The 16,772-nt window shown below is 37.1% G+C and overlaps 1 protein-coding gene across 3 annotated transcripts in view; it reads right to left on the bottom strand.

Annotated features, from left to right (window-relative positions):
• ubr2 (ubiquitin protein ligase E3 component n-recognin 2) overlaps window positions 1-16,772 on the bottom strand; it is a 46,309-nt gene that overhangs the window by 27,196 nt on the left and 2,341 nt on the right. For all 3 annotated transcript variants that reach the window (XM_015605360.3, XM_007247396.4, XM_007247397.4), the window contains exons 2-10: window positions 10,580-10,839; window positions 7,511-7,589; window positions 6,672-6,782; window positions 4,584-4,714; window positions 4,177-4,315; window positions 3,289-3,351; window positions 3,003-3,123; window positions 2,788-2,895; window positions 1,819-1,907 (exon numbers count right to left, since the gene is read on the bottom strand). In XM_015605360.3, the coding sequence (XP_015460846.2) occupies window positions 1,819-1,907; window positions 2,788-2,895; window positions 3,003-3,123; window positions 3,289-3,351; window positions 4,177-4,315; window positions 4,584-4,714; window positions 6,672-6,782; window positions 7,511-7,589; window positions 10,580-10,839 (1,101 nt within the window). The remainder of the gene's footprint in view (window positions 1-1,818; window positions 1,908-2,787; window positions 2,896-3,002; window positions 3,124-3,288; window positions 3,352-4,176; window positions 4,316-4,583; window positions 4,715-6,671; window positions 6,783-7,510; window positions 7,590-10,579; window positions 10,840-16,772) is intronic.

Genomic DNA, 16,772 nt, shown 5'->3' with positions numbered 1-16,772 from the left:
AGTTATGAAGTTAAAAAAAAAAAAAAAGGTCTAACAATGAGACTTTTTTTTTTTTTTTTTTTTTTTTTTCAGCAAGTCTCAAGCAATTTCTGGTAAAGAAAAAAAATAAATGAATCCCAGCAGCAGCCTCAACTCATTTATAGCTTCTGAGATTCTGGCTGAGATTAAAGTGAAACTTAACGTGAAGCATTCCTCTCTGTCGCGCAACAAAGTTAGCACCATTCAGACAGAGGTCAGATACGGGTCACATTAAAAGCCTGTGTGAACTGCATACTAAATATCTATTTTAATAATCATCAAATTTGTGGCACTTTTACCTGCTTTGAGAACGTAGCCAATTATTTTATTTTTATTTTTATCTCTGTTATGAAGTGTATATTAGTGAGTTAGTGAGCTACAATATCAACAGGTAAGCTCAGATTTGGGTTTAGGCTGCAATACTAACACTGACAGCAACTGGCCTCAGCAGTGTTGAAGCAGTGTAGTCGCAATGCTAACAGCCAGCCTCTGCAGGCATGGGGGAGGATAGCTGCAATGCTAATCTGGATTACTTTGTGATAGTTGTTGATAGGCTGATATTTGTAGAAATGTGCATCATATACTGAACCAGTGTTATATAGCCCAGGATCTGTCCAATTTTCCGATACCCAATCCAGCAAATTTCTTATTATTGGGACCGGTATTCAATCCTAATATCAGATTGGTGCATCTCTACATATCTGAAAGCCTCACGGCACATGTCCACTGGCACTGAGCTCAGACGCATCCTATTAATTTATTTATTTTGGTGCATGCTGGGTTGCACTGCGTTAAACTTAGCCCCGCCCTCTGGTGAAAAAGTTTATCAGAGCTCAACTTTAGTCAAATGAATCTGGCCACCGCACTGTGTCCAGCCAATCAGGGAACAGCAAGCTGTGATTGCACACACATACGAGCCTCACACACAGAACAGCCAGCTTTCAACCACAGAAGAAGAGCTGAAATAGGGGAAGTAGATTTTATTGAGCTATTTATAGAGCTATACATTAATGTGAGGTTTACTAAAATTTTAAAATATTCAACTAATAATTGTTTATTTTATTTGCTTCTTTTGAATTTAAAAACATCACGGACAAGCCCACGTGCGGCGACATGCGTTGAAGAGAAGTGCCAGTCGACATGTACCGCCACACACCTACAGCTACATGAACTATCCTAACAACTTAACACTCCACAGTGAAACAAGCTGCCTACTGAGCAGGGCAGTGATACATGCTTGTGTTTCTGAGAAGCATTTCTAACATCCCTCAGAGCAAACTATTACGTTTGTAGCCTATGACCCGTTCAGCATGTACTGTAGGTCACATCCAGAACTCCTGGCACACTGGCAGACTTCCTGGAGTTTCAGTGGGTCAGCCAGAACTGAGGCAGTGAGGTGATCTACTACAGCCCACAAGCCAAATAGGACAAAAGGTCAAGCTAAGCTAATCGCTCACACTCTGAGCTTATGATCCACAACCAACTGCAAGTAACTGACAGCATACGTTTTCTGAGCCACTACATGGAAGTATATGTGCACTAAAAAACTAAAAATATGCATCCAAATAATTAAACTCTCCTGATAAAGCCCAGCTCCAAACACAAACACATAATTCCAGCACAAACAACAGTACAATCATATTAAAACACATAAAATAAATTAATAAACTACTAATAAATTAATTTTGTTGGAAATAAATAAATATATTTAAAAAAAATAATAATAATACTAATAATAGGTTGTCAAATGCTTTGATTATAGAGGACAGAAGACAGAAGCCATTGAGGCCAAATACTTACCTTTGCAAACTGAATAGCAAATAGCTTCTTATATTTTAGATCCATCAGAAGACTGCTCATAAACAGCTGGTGGTATACATTTCTTGCACCTGAAAAGAGAAAGAAAGAAAAAAAAAAAACAGTGATTAAAAATACATTCATCCTGACCATATGACTCAGATTTTTCGCACTATAAGACACATCTAAAATCCTTTAGTTATACGTCAGTGTGCCTTTTAATCCAGTGTGTTTTATGTATTAATTTTACCAGTCAAGTTGTAAAGAGTAGTAAAGCCACTCCGCTAAAGTACAGAGTTATAAGAAAGTTTCAGTTTAGTTCTCCATTAGTATTATCAAAAGCTGCTAACCGCACTAAGCGCCATCCAGAGGTGAGTATTATTGGCCAGCTTGATGCTAACCCTGGCTAGCACTGCTGGAGCAGCATTAGTAGCTAACCACTGTGCTAGCTCTTTTGCTGTTCAGAGGTGAGTATATTAGACTGTAGTAAGCTACATGGGACAAACAGCTACGTAATATCGCCCTGACTAAAACTAATGCTTCATCTTTAGTGGAAATACGGAAATCTAAGCTTACTGTGAATAAACGGAAGCACTTTACTCACCCAAATAAACAGTTTTCAGGAGGGAAATCTGTGTAGATTAACATCTAGCACTCATTTGACTTGTCTGGCTCGTCTCAATTTTATTATTATTATTATTTTTTTTTTTAGAATTACAGTTTTGTTTACTTAGCTTAGCTTTACAGGTCTCGCAACCCAGCAGTGAGACCTGCTGGATTAGAAGGAAGACTTGGTGACAGCCCTGTTCCTAATACTAGTTACTAGGGTCACATAAAATGTGCCTTACAATCCGGTGTGCCTTATGTATGAAAATAGATGTGCACCTTATAGTGCAAAAAAGATGGTCTACTGTTCTGCAGTGAAGGCATCACAATGAATCCTGATGCATTAAACCCTCCTCTTCAACAAACCTTTCCACATTTTGGAGTCACAGAGCATGAGTGTGTCCACTAGTGACGAGTTCTCTCCTTCAGGACCTTTCTGCAGCCCCACCTGGCACAGAATCCTCCTCAGGGCATCTGAAGAAAACAGTACTAATAAATAAGGCTTCAGCAAACTATTTTAAAGGCTGCGATATAAGTTGTTCTCTTGATTTGTCAATAAGAGCTTTAAAAAAAAGAAAGACCTGAGTATCTGATGATATGTCCAAGCCAGGCGAGGGCTTTGAGAGCGAAGCACTGGTGAGCCACCACTGAGGAGTGCATAACCTGAACCCGGAGTGGCTTCGTCTGACGACTTGTATTTCGCTGCAGAAACACAAACAAAAAGTGTAATTACTCCATACACCACACAAAATAAGCACAAATACATGCCTAATACACAATAATCTACATCCTCATTGTGGGGTGGAGGACCAAATATCTCACAAGACAACAGGTTAAAAACATCCGCATTTAATGCTGAAGACTTACCACAATAACAGACTTGGCCTGTTCACAGAACTGAAAATCCCCAAATCGCACAGACTTCCGCCCCTGAAAACCACAACACACACATAAAAACAATTACAGACAGAACCAAAGGTGTAAAGACCTAACTGCATACCAACCACCATTATGTATAATGCCCTACTGCTGTGAATCATATCCAGAAACTGAAAAGAAATACTAGACAGAGAAATAACTAACTGGGTGTCTCAACAATGGATTGCCAGTGTTGCACTTACCCAAACACTCATCTCATAACTAATAGTGTGGGAAGTACTGCTTTATATCCATTTAAACCTTTGCAGATACTTCCTATTTATGCAATTTCTTCTTAATATCTTGCCTAACAATACATTCAGTAATCTAATATTGCCATTTTTTTTATTATTTCCCCTGCAGAGACACGGACTAGCTAACAAAGCAACACAATCCATAATTTTCATTCTGTAGTTTTAAATTTATCGTGTGACTGCTAAAACGGCCATATAACAGTTCACCTGTTATATTAGCCAGATAGAATAAGTTGAAGGGGCACCCCTGACCAAAGATACTGTTCATATCTAAGTTCTGGAATGACATAACCAATACAAAAATCTGACAAAATCTGTCTTCTACAACAGGACAAAAACAACGTCATTAAAAGACTTTAGAAAACACAAGATAAAATTTAAACTCTGTGGGTACACCTTAAACATGCTGGGCAGCAAAGAAGATTACAGATCTAGAAGTATTTAAAAAAAAAAAACCTGTATTTACTTCTTCTCACTTTATAAATTTAAACAAAGTGTGTCGAACATTTGCACACAGCTGTAAGTGAATTACAGCACAGTGTAAGTGGGGGGGGGAATAAGATCATGTAAGGAGAGAACTTACATCTCGGTCCACTGTCGTGGCAAAGCTGACGGCTTCTTTCTGTGTGCAGTTGACCGCTTTCTGTAGTGTGTATATGACCTGCTCGTAAGTGTGAACCTCGTCGTTGAACAGCATGCAGTAATAAGTATCTCCACGCTCCCTAAAAAAGGAGAACAGACTGAGTGACATAACTGTAAAGATAAATTATTTATACTAAGATCTCAAACTTAGTCATTAAACAGTATTACTTTGAAGAAGTTGCTCAACTGCTACACTGACAAATATAAACTGGATATAGCATGATGTAATTTGTAGAGACAGAAAAAAAACAAATTAAAAAATTTAATTAAATTAAAATATTATTAAAACAAGAGCAGAATTTTTTTTATTAAATAGTGTTTGGTGTGTGTGAGCATCTATGTACATACGGTGGTTCAAGTCCCTGAGGGAGTTCATCTTCCTTGTCCCAAGTGAGCATGTCTACAGCATATTTCAGGATGATGGAAAAGATATTATATGTGCGTGCAATCATGTCTGCAGAGAGATTGGCAAGCGGATCCTAAAAAAAAAAACAAAGGGAGATAATCAGAAATAGGACTCGCAGCATTAACAGAATATTAATCCTAAGGGTGTACAGCTGAGATTTTAAGGAGTTAAAGGTGTTTATAGAGCTTGTCAATGGATATTTATTGATATTTATTGTTAATTACATTACATTTCATTTGGCAGACGCTTTTGTCCAAAGCGACTTCCGTTAATTCCGTTAACAAATTGGGAATTATCTGTAATAAAATTTACTATTGACCAATAATTCAAACAGACACTCCATATGGCATCCTAATGGCTGATGGAACAGCGGTGTTCCCCCAGAGCCCCTCATACAGACCCCCTGCCACACAATCAATTTATAATTTTATTCTAGAAGCCATTAGAGGTATTACAGTATTAAAATCAGCCAAAATTCCCTTCTTTCTCCAGTTAACAAATACATCCAGTTTAGTGTGCATTGACATTATCCTTAAAGGCTGAATAAATCATTCTGTTAATTGCACAGCACCATACATCTCTTTTCTGGTTGAATAACTGCTGTTGTTTTTTTTTTTGTTTTTTATTTTACCCGGATAAAGACACTCTTACAGTGAGGAACAGCAGCAAGAACTTTGGACGTATAGCTGAGATGTTAAGGGGTTAAAGGTGTTTAGAGAGCTTTTCAATTGATATTTATTGCCAGTGTTAATTTTGTTAACAAACAGGGAAATTATCTGTAATAAAATGTATTATTGACCAACAATCCGAACATAGCCACCCCACATGGCATCCTAATGGCTGATGGAACAGCGGTGTTCCCCTAGAGCCCCTCATACGGACCCCCTGCCACACAATCAATTTACAATGTTATTCTAGAAGCCATTAGAGGCATTACAGTATTAAAATCAGCCACAAATGCCTTCTTTCTCCAGTTAACAAATAAATTCCATTCAGTGTGCATTAATATTATCCTTCAAGGCTGAATAAATCATTGTTAATTTCGCAGCACCATTCATCTCTTTTCTGAGTGAATAATTGCTGTTGTTTTTCTATTTTACACGGATAAAAACAAACACTCATACAGTGAGGAACAGCAGCTGGAGCTCTATTCTCATTTCAGGTGTACAGATGAGAGTTTAAGGGGTTTTAAGGCTGAATAAATAATTCTGTTGATTGTTAATTCTCATTTTTCTCCAAGCAAGTTAAGAGTTTTTCACTTCACTGTTTCAGCTTGTTATGCTAACTGGCTAGCGTTAGCTAGCGAGCTGTATCTGCTTTTTTGGCGGTGCTGTTCTACACAGTGCTTGGCAGTGCTTCTAGTGGTATGGCGGTATGTGAAAACGCAAACCAGTTCCCCTCCAGCACTTTCAGCTAAAATGTAAAAGGTTAAAACTAGACTAAAATATTTGTTTTACTTAAACAAGATTAATACTAATAATAACTAAATGACTAAAATGTGCCAAATTATTATAAAGACAAAATCAAAGCCGCCAGTCAAAATTAACACAGATTAATGCAAACCAATCTTAGCATGCATTTACCTGAGAAGATACTGGTGACAGTCCAAGCCAATTCCCTACTCTCCAATTTATATAACATGTATTTACCTTGTTATCTTTTTTATTCGTATTGTATATTTTATTCTTATTTTATCTACATAACAATTGATCTTGGAACTGGACTGGGTCGTTCCACCTCATGTACCACATGTAATGCGAATGACAAAATCTCCTTGAATCCTGGTTAGCAAGATTAGCCTAGCATCTCCTATTGCATCCGATTAAACATGTCTTAGCTGACTGAATTAATCAGCGTAGGACACTGATCATGTTAATTTGTTTTTTCCTTTTCCTTTAATGTGACCTATTTTTCAGGTCACTCAAGCATTTAACAGAGCTGTCGTAATTAAAGTTGATCACCACACGTTTCCTTATATGACCACAGGATTACTGTAGACACAAACAAGCCAAAAGAAAAGCTGGTTTTACCTCCTGTAAGGAGTCACTGATGTTGGGCTCGTGTTTCTGACAGTAAGGACCCTTTTTCCAGGCTTCGGTATCACCACAATCACAGAAGCCCCCTCCCCCAGAGGTTGTCATCTAGAAATAAAGAGAGAGAAAAAGAAACAGGTTGAGTGAGTGAGATGTGTCAAAGAAAGGCATGTTTTGATCAGAAATTATGATAGTTACATTAACTTAATTCAGCATGTCATTTTTATTCAGTTTAGGAATATCTTTGCACTCAACATTTGAGGGCTGGTCTAGATTGTTCCTTGAAAGCAAACACAGTAGTAACTTTGTACACAAGCAAAACACACACAGAGAAAAAGATAAACAACAAAGCTGGCAACTAAGGTACAATCTCTCAGCATAGCACACAAGAAACAGGGCATATTATCTCAAAATATCATCCAAATAAAAATATATATGTTTTTTGCTCACATAACTGTGGATCTTACATTTTCCACGAAATGTTTACAGCTAGCCTTTGAGGAGACCTCTATAAACAGAGCTCCTCAGTTCAGTTATCTAATGGAAACACATTAGCAGAACTGAGTCAGTCAAAAGGGGGTTAAAGCTGTGGCCTGATGCCCAGTGGTGGAATGTTCCACATCCATTCAAAACCATGTGTCACCAGCGTGGCCAGTTTCCACTTTTCCAAATGGGATTAACCTGATCTACTGCTTTGCACTCACAGTAGCAGCTGAGAATCCACAGACTGTTTATATGTCTGACTGAGGAGTCTTTACTGAAGCTTTATTATGGTTCAGACAGACATTTCAGAGAAATTAGTATATTTGTATGTTGCAAATTGTGTTTATACTTACCCTGTAACGGTGCTCTTTGTGCACGCTGCCTAAAAAACACTGCATGCATAACACGCAGGTCGGGTCTGCTGCACATTCCCTAAAGACAAGAAACAAGACATATGATTAAACACAAAATTTAGAGCATAGGTTTATCTGATACTGAGAAGAAAGATGTATTTTCTTAATTTTTAATTTCTTAATGTACAAACAAGTGACAAAGTAATTATTAGCATCCCCTTATTTACCGTGAAAATTAGTGTTACTTGACCTCAGTTAACCCCAACTTTGAGTCCAGACAGTAAGATCTAAAGATATAGGTGACTAACAGAGTGTTTAATATTAAATAAGTAGGTGTATGTTTAAAACTTGGAATGCCCACCTCTGTATTTTCACACAGGTTTACATAGGACCTCCGATGGATTTGCCGTTTTACAGAGACTCTAAAACTAGGTCAATGGCTGAACTGCACATAGCAGGGCATCACACATATTCTAAATTAACATATGACATTGTGTAAAAAAAGTTTTTATTTTAAAATATTAATAATAACTGTTGTCTGTCTCACTGGTGTTGTAGTGCTGTTAGCCAATCAGTGTTCAATGTTCCTGTGTGAAAAAATGTTTGCCCCATAAACTATATAGCCTGGTTTTGCCACCCTTGGCGACAACTGTAATTAAGATTTTGTGATGACTGACAAAGACACATTTCAAGCATGACCTGCCTGTATAAGATTATCCACAGCATCTCAATCAGACTATGACTAGGCCACTCCAAAATCTTAATTTTCTTCTTTTTTTTAAGTCAATCAGAGGTAAACTTGTTTGTGTGCTTTGGATCATTGTCCTGCTACAGAACCCAAGTACACCTGAGCTTTAGGTCACAAACAGATGGGCAGATATTCTTCTTCAGGATTTGCAATTAGTGTAACTGAATTCCTTTTTCCAAAAAAGTGGTTAATCACAGTTAATTTAGGAACGGCAATTATTATTATTATTATTATTATTTTTTTACATAAGACCAGTATAGTTTGGACTGCTTTTTTCCTTAATAAATTAAATAATCATTTAACAACTGTTTTTTTTTTTGTTTTTACTCTTATCTTTGTCTGATTTAAAAGTTTGATGTAAGTATGTAAAATGTCAGTATAGCAAAAAAGAAAAAACAAAATAAATCTGTTAAAGGGGGGCACTTTCACAGCACTGTAGTGCTGAAATGGGTTTGTTATCTTATAATAACTTTAGATTCCTTTCTGGCACTACACTGCAAAAACACTTTGTAATATGGCATGCAAAAGTTTGAGCACCAGCCAAACATGTACTTTTTGTATTTTGCAGGTTAAGTTTGCATAAGAACTGTTTTTTCTCTTTTTATCATCGACATTTAGGCATGATACCCATGTAGTAGGGGCATGTACATTTGAATAATTAAGAGTTGTGAAATTCTTATAAAGAAGACATCTCCAACAGGTATGTGAGGGGATGGCTTGATCATGCTTTAGGTTTGTCCTGCAGCAAATGTCACAGGGATCATTTCATTGTTAAGGAAAGATTTAATTTACTTAAACACTAGCAACTTCTGGAAGCAAACATAACATCATTTGCAATGGGTTATCTGAAAAGGTACATGCTGAAGGTTCTGCCATGGCCCTTTCAGTACTCTGACCTCTGTCAATATTTTTTTCCATTACAGGGCTCTCCAGGTTTGGCTTTGGCTCTCGTGTGCCAGGAGAGATGACAGATCCTCTATCTAGTCCTCACAAGCCAAAAGGAAAAGACAGATTTTACATGCCCCTGTATATACTATTTTAATACAACAAACAAGGAAAACTAGAAAAGCATCTGTTTCTTATGTGATTAAGAACACCAGAAATCATATTCTTAGCAAGAACAATATGTTCCCACTTATATTTCACCCTTAGTAATAGATACACTAAAGCCCTTCTATCATAATGAAACTATTATGAACAGTTTGATAAGTGTGTGAAAATCACAAATGATAATGCCCTAACAGTCATTTGATCTCAACCCAAATAACTTCAAATGACTTCTGAAAGAGTGATTCTTCCTTTAGAATAGTTCCAGAGACATTTAGAACAATACAGAGACAGTGAAGTTGTTTTGGCGTCTTGTGGTGACCCCAATACATTTCTAAGTAAAGCTATGTTTTAAATCTAAGGAAGGAACAGAAGCTAGAAGCAAGCTCCCTACAATAAACTAATTAAAAGAAAAACAGATTAATCTATGCATTTGTCTATTTTCATAAGCGTACTTGCACTAGTAGTTCATTCACTAGTTAATTCATCTACTGTTTACGTATCTTTTGCACTGTTTACGTATCTTTTGCACTGCTTAATTTAATTTAAATTATTATATAACTGTATTTGCACTTTCTGTTTGGCTGACATCAGTTATCCTCACATTATGCACATCAACTGGTGTTCACTGTCTATTGTGTTCAACTGCACTACCTCCATTCTCCATCTCCATTACACACACACACACACACGAAGACTGTACATTTACACTGTATATTCTATTTCTTATTTGATTGTATTTATATGTATCTTTATATTTTATATTTTATCTTTTTTAACTTTGTGTATTGTGTAACCTGCTGCTGGATGCCAAGAATTTCCCCCCGGGGATCAATAAAGTATCTATCTATCTATCTATCTATCTATCTATCTATCTATCTACTTGAAAACAATGTTCAAATTAGAGATAAAAAAAAACACTAGTCACAATGAACTTGTGATGAACTCAATGAACTCAATAGCCCTAGGTGTTCCTTGTATTCTCAGTACTAACAGAGCGTAACTAAACATGCAGACACGCCACCACAGGCCTCTCAGTAGGCTTACAGCAAGCTGGCCTGGAGGACTTAACCTAGTAGCAAACTGACCTAATTCAGCCAGAAATGCCTGCGGCCTTAGTGTCGGACAAGAGGCCCAGGCCTGTGATGTAATAATTTAAGAGTTACATGAAACTTTTGCCAACTGAAAGCTGGTAGTATAGTGTTGCAATTTGGAAACATTTGAAACAAAAGAACTACACATGACTAAATGTATAACAGAGTGGTGCACTCTACCTGCAGGAGTATGTGGGCTCCCCAACTTTAAAGACATGACCACAGAGCTGAGATGGCTGGTTGTTTTGCTCTAGCTTGGCCAGGCCAGTTGATGGCTCTTCCCCGCATAAGTACCACTCTAGCGGGGCCTGGAGTAGCAGCTGGGCCAGGAGGTCTTCACTTTGAGGGTTCAGGTTGGGCCCTAAGCAGTAGATCTTGGGCACATAGCGAGCCAGGTGCTGGTAGACCTCTTTGGGCAGATCGTTTGCCTGCAGCCATTTCTGTGGAAGATAAAGATAAACAGATCAAATCAGAAGAAGAGTCATGTGTTATTGCAGTATTTATCTTATAGATTTTATCCTAGAATATATTATATGTATATATAATGTAATTTTCTCAGAACAGCTGAATAATGAGAGTTTGGTACATAGACCAGACAAACTCCAATCTTTAAACACAGCTTTGTGCACACTGACAAGCAAAAGAGAGCTGAAACATTCCAAAAAAAAAAAAATAATAATAATAAATGTTATGAAACAGCTCTAACTCAATACATTTTCATCCTCAATATTTACACCCATAGCAGTAAAGCTAGTCAAGTTAAAGAAGTAATGAAACATAATGATGAAAAGGGGAATTGAGAGTTGTTGATAATGGAGAGCAGCACATTACCACCAGACTTTGATAGCTATAGGAATATTTTTGCTTCCTTTTCCCCCACAATGTTAAAAAAAAACATCATAAAACTATATACAACTAGAGCTGAACATTAAATCAAAAACAATATATATTGCAAAGAAATATGTATAAACACATTTTAAATATTTTACATTTCACTCAAAACCCATCCACGAATGTATTAAAAATTGGCAAAAAAAAGCATTGTTTGGTCATTTAAGTGAATTAGTTTTGATGACATCAGCTGTAATCTTAACAATAATCAATATGAAATGGTGGTAAAAAAAAAGTGTCAAAATGATTGAAGAAGAAAGAAAAATTCAGTGTTCAACCTTCACCCAAATGTTTTATCTGGTTCAGTTTTGAGGATCACAAATGTTAATGCTACTGTATGATCATTACATTAGTGTGATAGTGTGACAGCAAAATAATTAACCACAATTATTTAGCAGTTAGCACATAATACAATAAAAATTTAAAAGCTATTCTGACAGGCCTACATTACACAGCAGAACTTAAATTATCTAACCAGTATAGTGCCATTAATCTGTTATCAAATATTAGTGAATTTTGTTTGGAAAACTGTTAGCATTGGGGCGAATACGCTCCAAGCCTCCTAAAAATGTCAGCATCCTAGCTCAACACGGTTTAGAACAGCTACAGTTAATGTTTGCATAATGAGTTAAACCTGGTTGAGTCCAGCTCTTAGCTAGCATTGCACCTAACACGCTATTCTAGGCCCATGCTGAGCAAGCAGCTATGTGCAGATGACTACTATAAACTACAGTACTATAGCATTATACTAGGGTTGCAGCGGTAACCGGTTTCACGGTATACCATGGTATTAAAATGCACGGTTATCATACCGTGTGTTTGCTTATTACCGGTAAAACGCAAGCCAGCGGAGAAACTCACCCGCGCATGCGCAACTCTGCTCCGCTTCAGCTGCTCAGCACACAGCGGTGAGAACAGCAGAAAGTGCATCAGACTAAACAAATCTCCGTCCGCCTAAAAAAAGGCTAAACTAAAATCAGCAGTGTGGGACTATTTCAGAGACCCGCCGAACGCACCCGAGGATGGTTATCCGATTTATAATGTGGCCGTAAAGTCACAGCTAAAGGTGGACATACGTCAAACCTGTTCTCCCATCTCCAAGAACACCACCCCGCCGTGCAGCGCAAAGTATGTGTTTAGTTTATAATTTTAATCTGAACATAAATAAAATCTCTTTGTAGTCGTGCACAACCCATGCGGTAAGCGCCCGCAAAAGCGCTGAGTTATCCGAAATTTGGGCACGCAGGTACAGGCGTGAAGTGCGTGCTACGACGGATTCACGTGTCCGTGTAAAGGTGCTCGCCGGACTGGATGTGAAAGACGCCATTCATTTACATGCGTTAATTTTCAAATTCTGACGTGCCTGTTTTTCATGTGTTAAAACCAGACTCAGAAATAAATCCCCTCTATCTGGTTATATACCAACTTGGCAGTAAAACGGACGTTTACAACAGTTGTTGATCAGACACTGACCCAGGATCAGATATTAAATAATTTAAACTTAAATAATTGTACTGAATAGTTTAAACACAGGATCTTTACTTCTTAGAGGACATGTAATGTGTGACACGTGTGTGTGTGTATATATATATATATATATATATATATATATATATATATATATATATATATATATATATATATATATATATATATATATATACACCCTTAATGACCTTAAGAGTAGTGGAAAAACCTGGTTTCCTTCACCTAATGGTGTACAGTTAATTTTTTTTAAGGAGACATTATCTATATATTTGTTCCAGGTTTCTACAATAAATAGTTAATTGAACAAAAAACCTTTGTTGTAATTTCTTTAAGGGTCAGTTTAATAATATATGTAACAAACTGTGATACCGTGATAACCGTGATACCGCGGTATTTTCTGAGACGGTTATCATACCGTGAAAATCTCATACCGTTGCAACCCTACATTATACACATAACAGATCAATGGCCTCCACTAGTAAGTCCAAGTGTTTAGTATATCAGCTATCAGCAAGTAATTCAGCTCAGAACATTAGCTGTCCAGCTGTTACCATTGTTGACAATTTTGTAGGCTTCACAATAAGAGTCATGAGTCCTCAGGTCAGAGAAAGGATTTTTTTATTATTAGGACTATTTTGTCCAAAAATTAGGGCTGCAACTAATGATAACTTGGTAGTCGACTAATCTGACGATTATTTCTGCCATCTCTACAAACGATAGAAACAGCAGAACATGAGATTTAAATAGCATTTAAATGTCTAGATGTTGTTTAAACGTGGAACGTTCTGATATTTAGTGATTAAATATGTAACCTGTTGTGTTTGGGCACTTTTGAAGAGACAAACTAAGTTGATTGGAACCTGTGTGAGCAAACCATTTACCCATCTCCCATTGCACTTCTGTCCCCAGTACTTGTGTAATGCAGTACTGTTACAAATTAACAATTAGTCAACAATAAAATTTATAGTCAGCAAATTTAAATAAATCGACATTGTCAATTATATCGACTAATTGTTGCAGCCACAACAAAAACAATATTTGCATCTCAAATTTCAGACATATTTGAGTCGTCTAGGGCCTCCTGAAAATAACATCTGCCACATGTGACTATCTTCTACAATTTTTTTGCATCTGTCTGAATTTAAAAAAAAAACACTAGCGGTAAGAAAAAGCACTTTTAGGATGACTACTGTGTTCCTTTGCTGGAGCTCCTCTAAAAAGGAGCCATTCCTATATCAGATTATTTTTTATCCATGCAGGCCTGCACGAGACATGAGTTTATGCTGTCAGTACGCACTCACTCCACAGAGCTGAGTTTAGTACAATAACTTTGCTCCAGTCCTGTGAAAGTGTGGGTTTATTAGGATGTACAAATTGAAAGAGGGAGTAGAAGCAATCACATTACAAAAATAAACCAAACATCCGAACCCACACAAGGCACCTGGAGCAGATAGCTTCCACACCTGCTTGAATCAAACCAAAGACCACTGAATACAAACAGACCAAAGATTCTTGCTCTGGACTGCTCCCTTGCTCACAGTTGACCAAACGTACCGACCTCACAAAGCAAGTGTTCCCAGATATATATATATATATATATATATATATAAATAAATAAAAAAAGCCTAGTGTGAAAATTCCTTAAGCAAGACAGCACTAGAATGTAGTGCTGGACAATAACGCCAACATTTCTAATCACACTGTATTTCTTAATTTCAGTTGATACAATAATATTCTGATCAACAGCACACACTGGCACTGCAAGGCCACAGCAGCCTTTAGCATCTTGTCCTTTGTGATGTCCTCTACAAGGAACTAAACAACACTCGTAGTCCCACAATACTCTCTTTCTCTGACATATCGCTATTGCTTGCCTAACCTGCTCTGCCTCCACCAGCAAATGTCATGTGGATTTTATTTATAGCAAGCACACTACTTAGCCCTGCTATAATTAAAAGTATATATATTTCCCCATTCTTTATTAAAATGCTGTGCTTGTGGATGTATTGTTAAATACCCATGCCAACCCAAAGGACACAGATAAGCATGTGGGCAGTGACAGTTATAATGTTTAAAAAAGGCATACTAATTTACATACATAAAAGTATTACGAATAAGCCTTTAATATACCCTCATTTCTGTAACACATTATAAACCTTTTCTTTTCCTCTTTTATTCGCACACATTTTCAAGAACAATTTGAATGTACACCTATACAGCTAGTTGCATCCTTTTGAATTTTATCAAAAAAAAATTATTTATTTATTTTTTTATTATGACAGATTTCGATAGAAGGGCTGCAATGATTAGGCTAGTCGATATAGTCAACAATGTCGTTTATTTAAATTTGTCAACTACAAATTTCATTGTCGACTAATCGTTAATTTCTAACAGTACTGCATTACACAAAGTGCTGGGGACAGAAGCGCATTGGGAGATGGGTAAATGACTCACTCACACAGTTTACACTCAACTTAGTCTGTGTCTCCAAAAGTGCCCAAAAACAACAGATTACATATTTACTCACTAAATAATCAGTACTTTCCATGTTTAAACAACATCTGATTGTTTACATGCTTTTTAAATCTCATGTTTACCTTTTTCAATCATTTTTTTTATAGATGGAGGACATGGGAAAAATAATTGTTGACTAATCGACTAATCAAAAAAATAATCGTCAGATTTGTCGACTACCAAAATAATCATTGGTTGCGGCCCTATGTATACATTTAAAGCATTTTAGCTTTTAGCTACCTACCCTACTCTAGTTTATTATATTGTAACCCTCATTACATAATCAACCCATAAGAGCACACATGGATATCGTGCCACACATTTCAGCATGGACAGAAAACTCATATCAAAGATATTTACGAATAACTGAAGCACCTGTGAGATAAATGTTTTTTTTTTTCTTCTCCCAAAAACATTAATGCTGTCCCTTTATAGGTATTTCCTCCATGTCAGAAGATCATGATATGGGCCACTGCAAAAAATGGGCTCAATACAATACCTAAACCTTACAGAAATGCAGGCCTAAATTCCCTGTCTGTGTTACGACTCAGACGGCTCTCATGTGCCGCTTTGGGTCTGCAACAGGATCTCTCTTGAGACCTGAATGAGATTTTCGCTCACAAGAACGACTCTGTGTGTCTAAGGATTTTGGACACAGAGTGTGTGTGATCAGAATTACATCATTGTATGAAAACACAGAGAGGTCTGTCCTATTACAGTCAGAACTGTCTAAGTGCGTGTCGCGTGGGCTTGCTTTGATGCAACGCCCAGATAATAAGCTGTGCAGACACCACTGTGTTAAAACTGTATTGGCACAGGGTTAGAAGTGTTTCACTCCTTGGAGCGACACTCTTAGAGCACACAGACCCACTTAATGCAGTGAAGAAAGTCAGGTTCATCCTACATAAAAACTTAGGACCAACAGGGGTGATCTAGGAACTAAATTCAGATCATACTGTCGGTTTAAACTTCTGAACTCTAGATATAAGCACTCATTCTCTCAGAACTAGTGGCCGCTAATTTGGTAACACCATAGACATACACATGACATACACAGACAGAGTTCTGTTGGTAATTGTCCAGTAAATAATGTATACATCACATAATAGCATATTGTTCATTACATTTTAGAGGGTTTACTTAACTACTTAGATTTCATTTCCGTGGCAAAGGCATTACATGCGCAAAGGGATTACATGGGTAAATGGAACTTGGCACTTTCTGACCTACTAACCTGGATTAGACTCACAAAGCCTACAGTTGGTCCTCTTTTCATTTCTGAGATTTGTTTTCATGTGCCATTTTCTGCCATGACACAGTATGATAGCTAAAAGTTCCAATACAGATTGCTTTAGAGGTTAAGCTGTACTGCAGACAATAGAAGACTACAGTATACATGCTGTGTTTCTGCCTCCTGATAACAGCCAACATGCCAAAGTGACCAACACCTGTACTGCCACATACAAACAACCATCACTGA

This window comes from Astyanax mexicanus, chromosome 7, assembly GCF_023375975.1.
Source record: "Astyanax mexicanus isolate ESR-SI-001 chromosome 7, AstMex3_surface, whole genome shotgun sequence".
Classification (NCBI taxonomy): Eukaryota; Metazoa; Chordata; class Actinopteri; order Characiformes; family Acestrorhamphidae; genus Astyanax; species Astyanax mexicanus.
The sequence above is the reverse complement of the archived record's forward strand: the minus strand, read 5'-3'. Positions and strand labels throughout refer to the sequence as shown.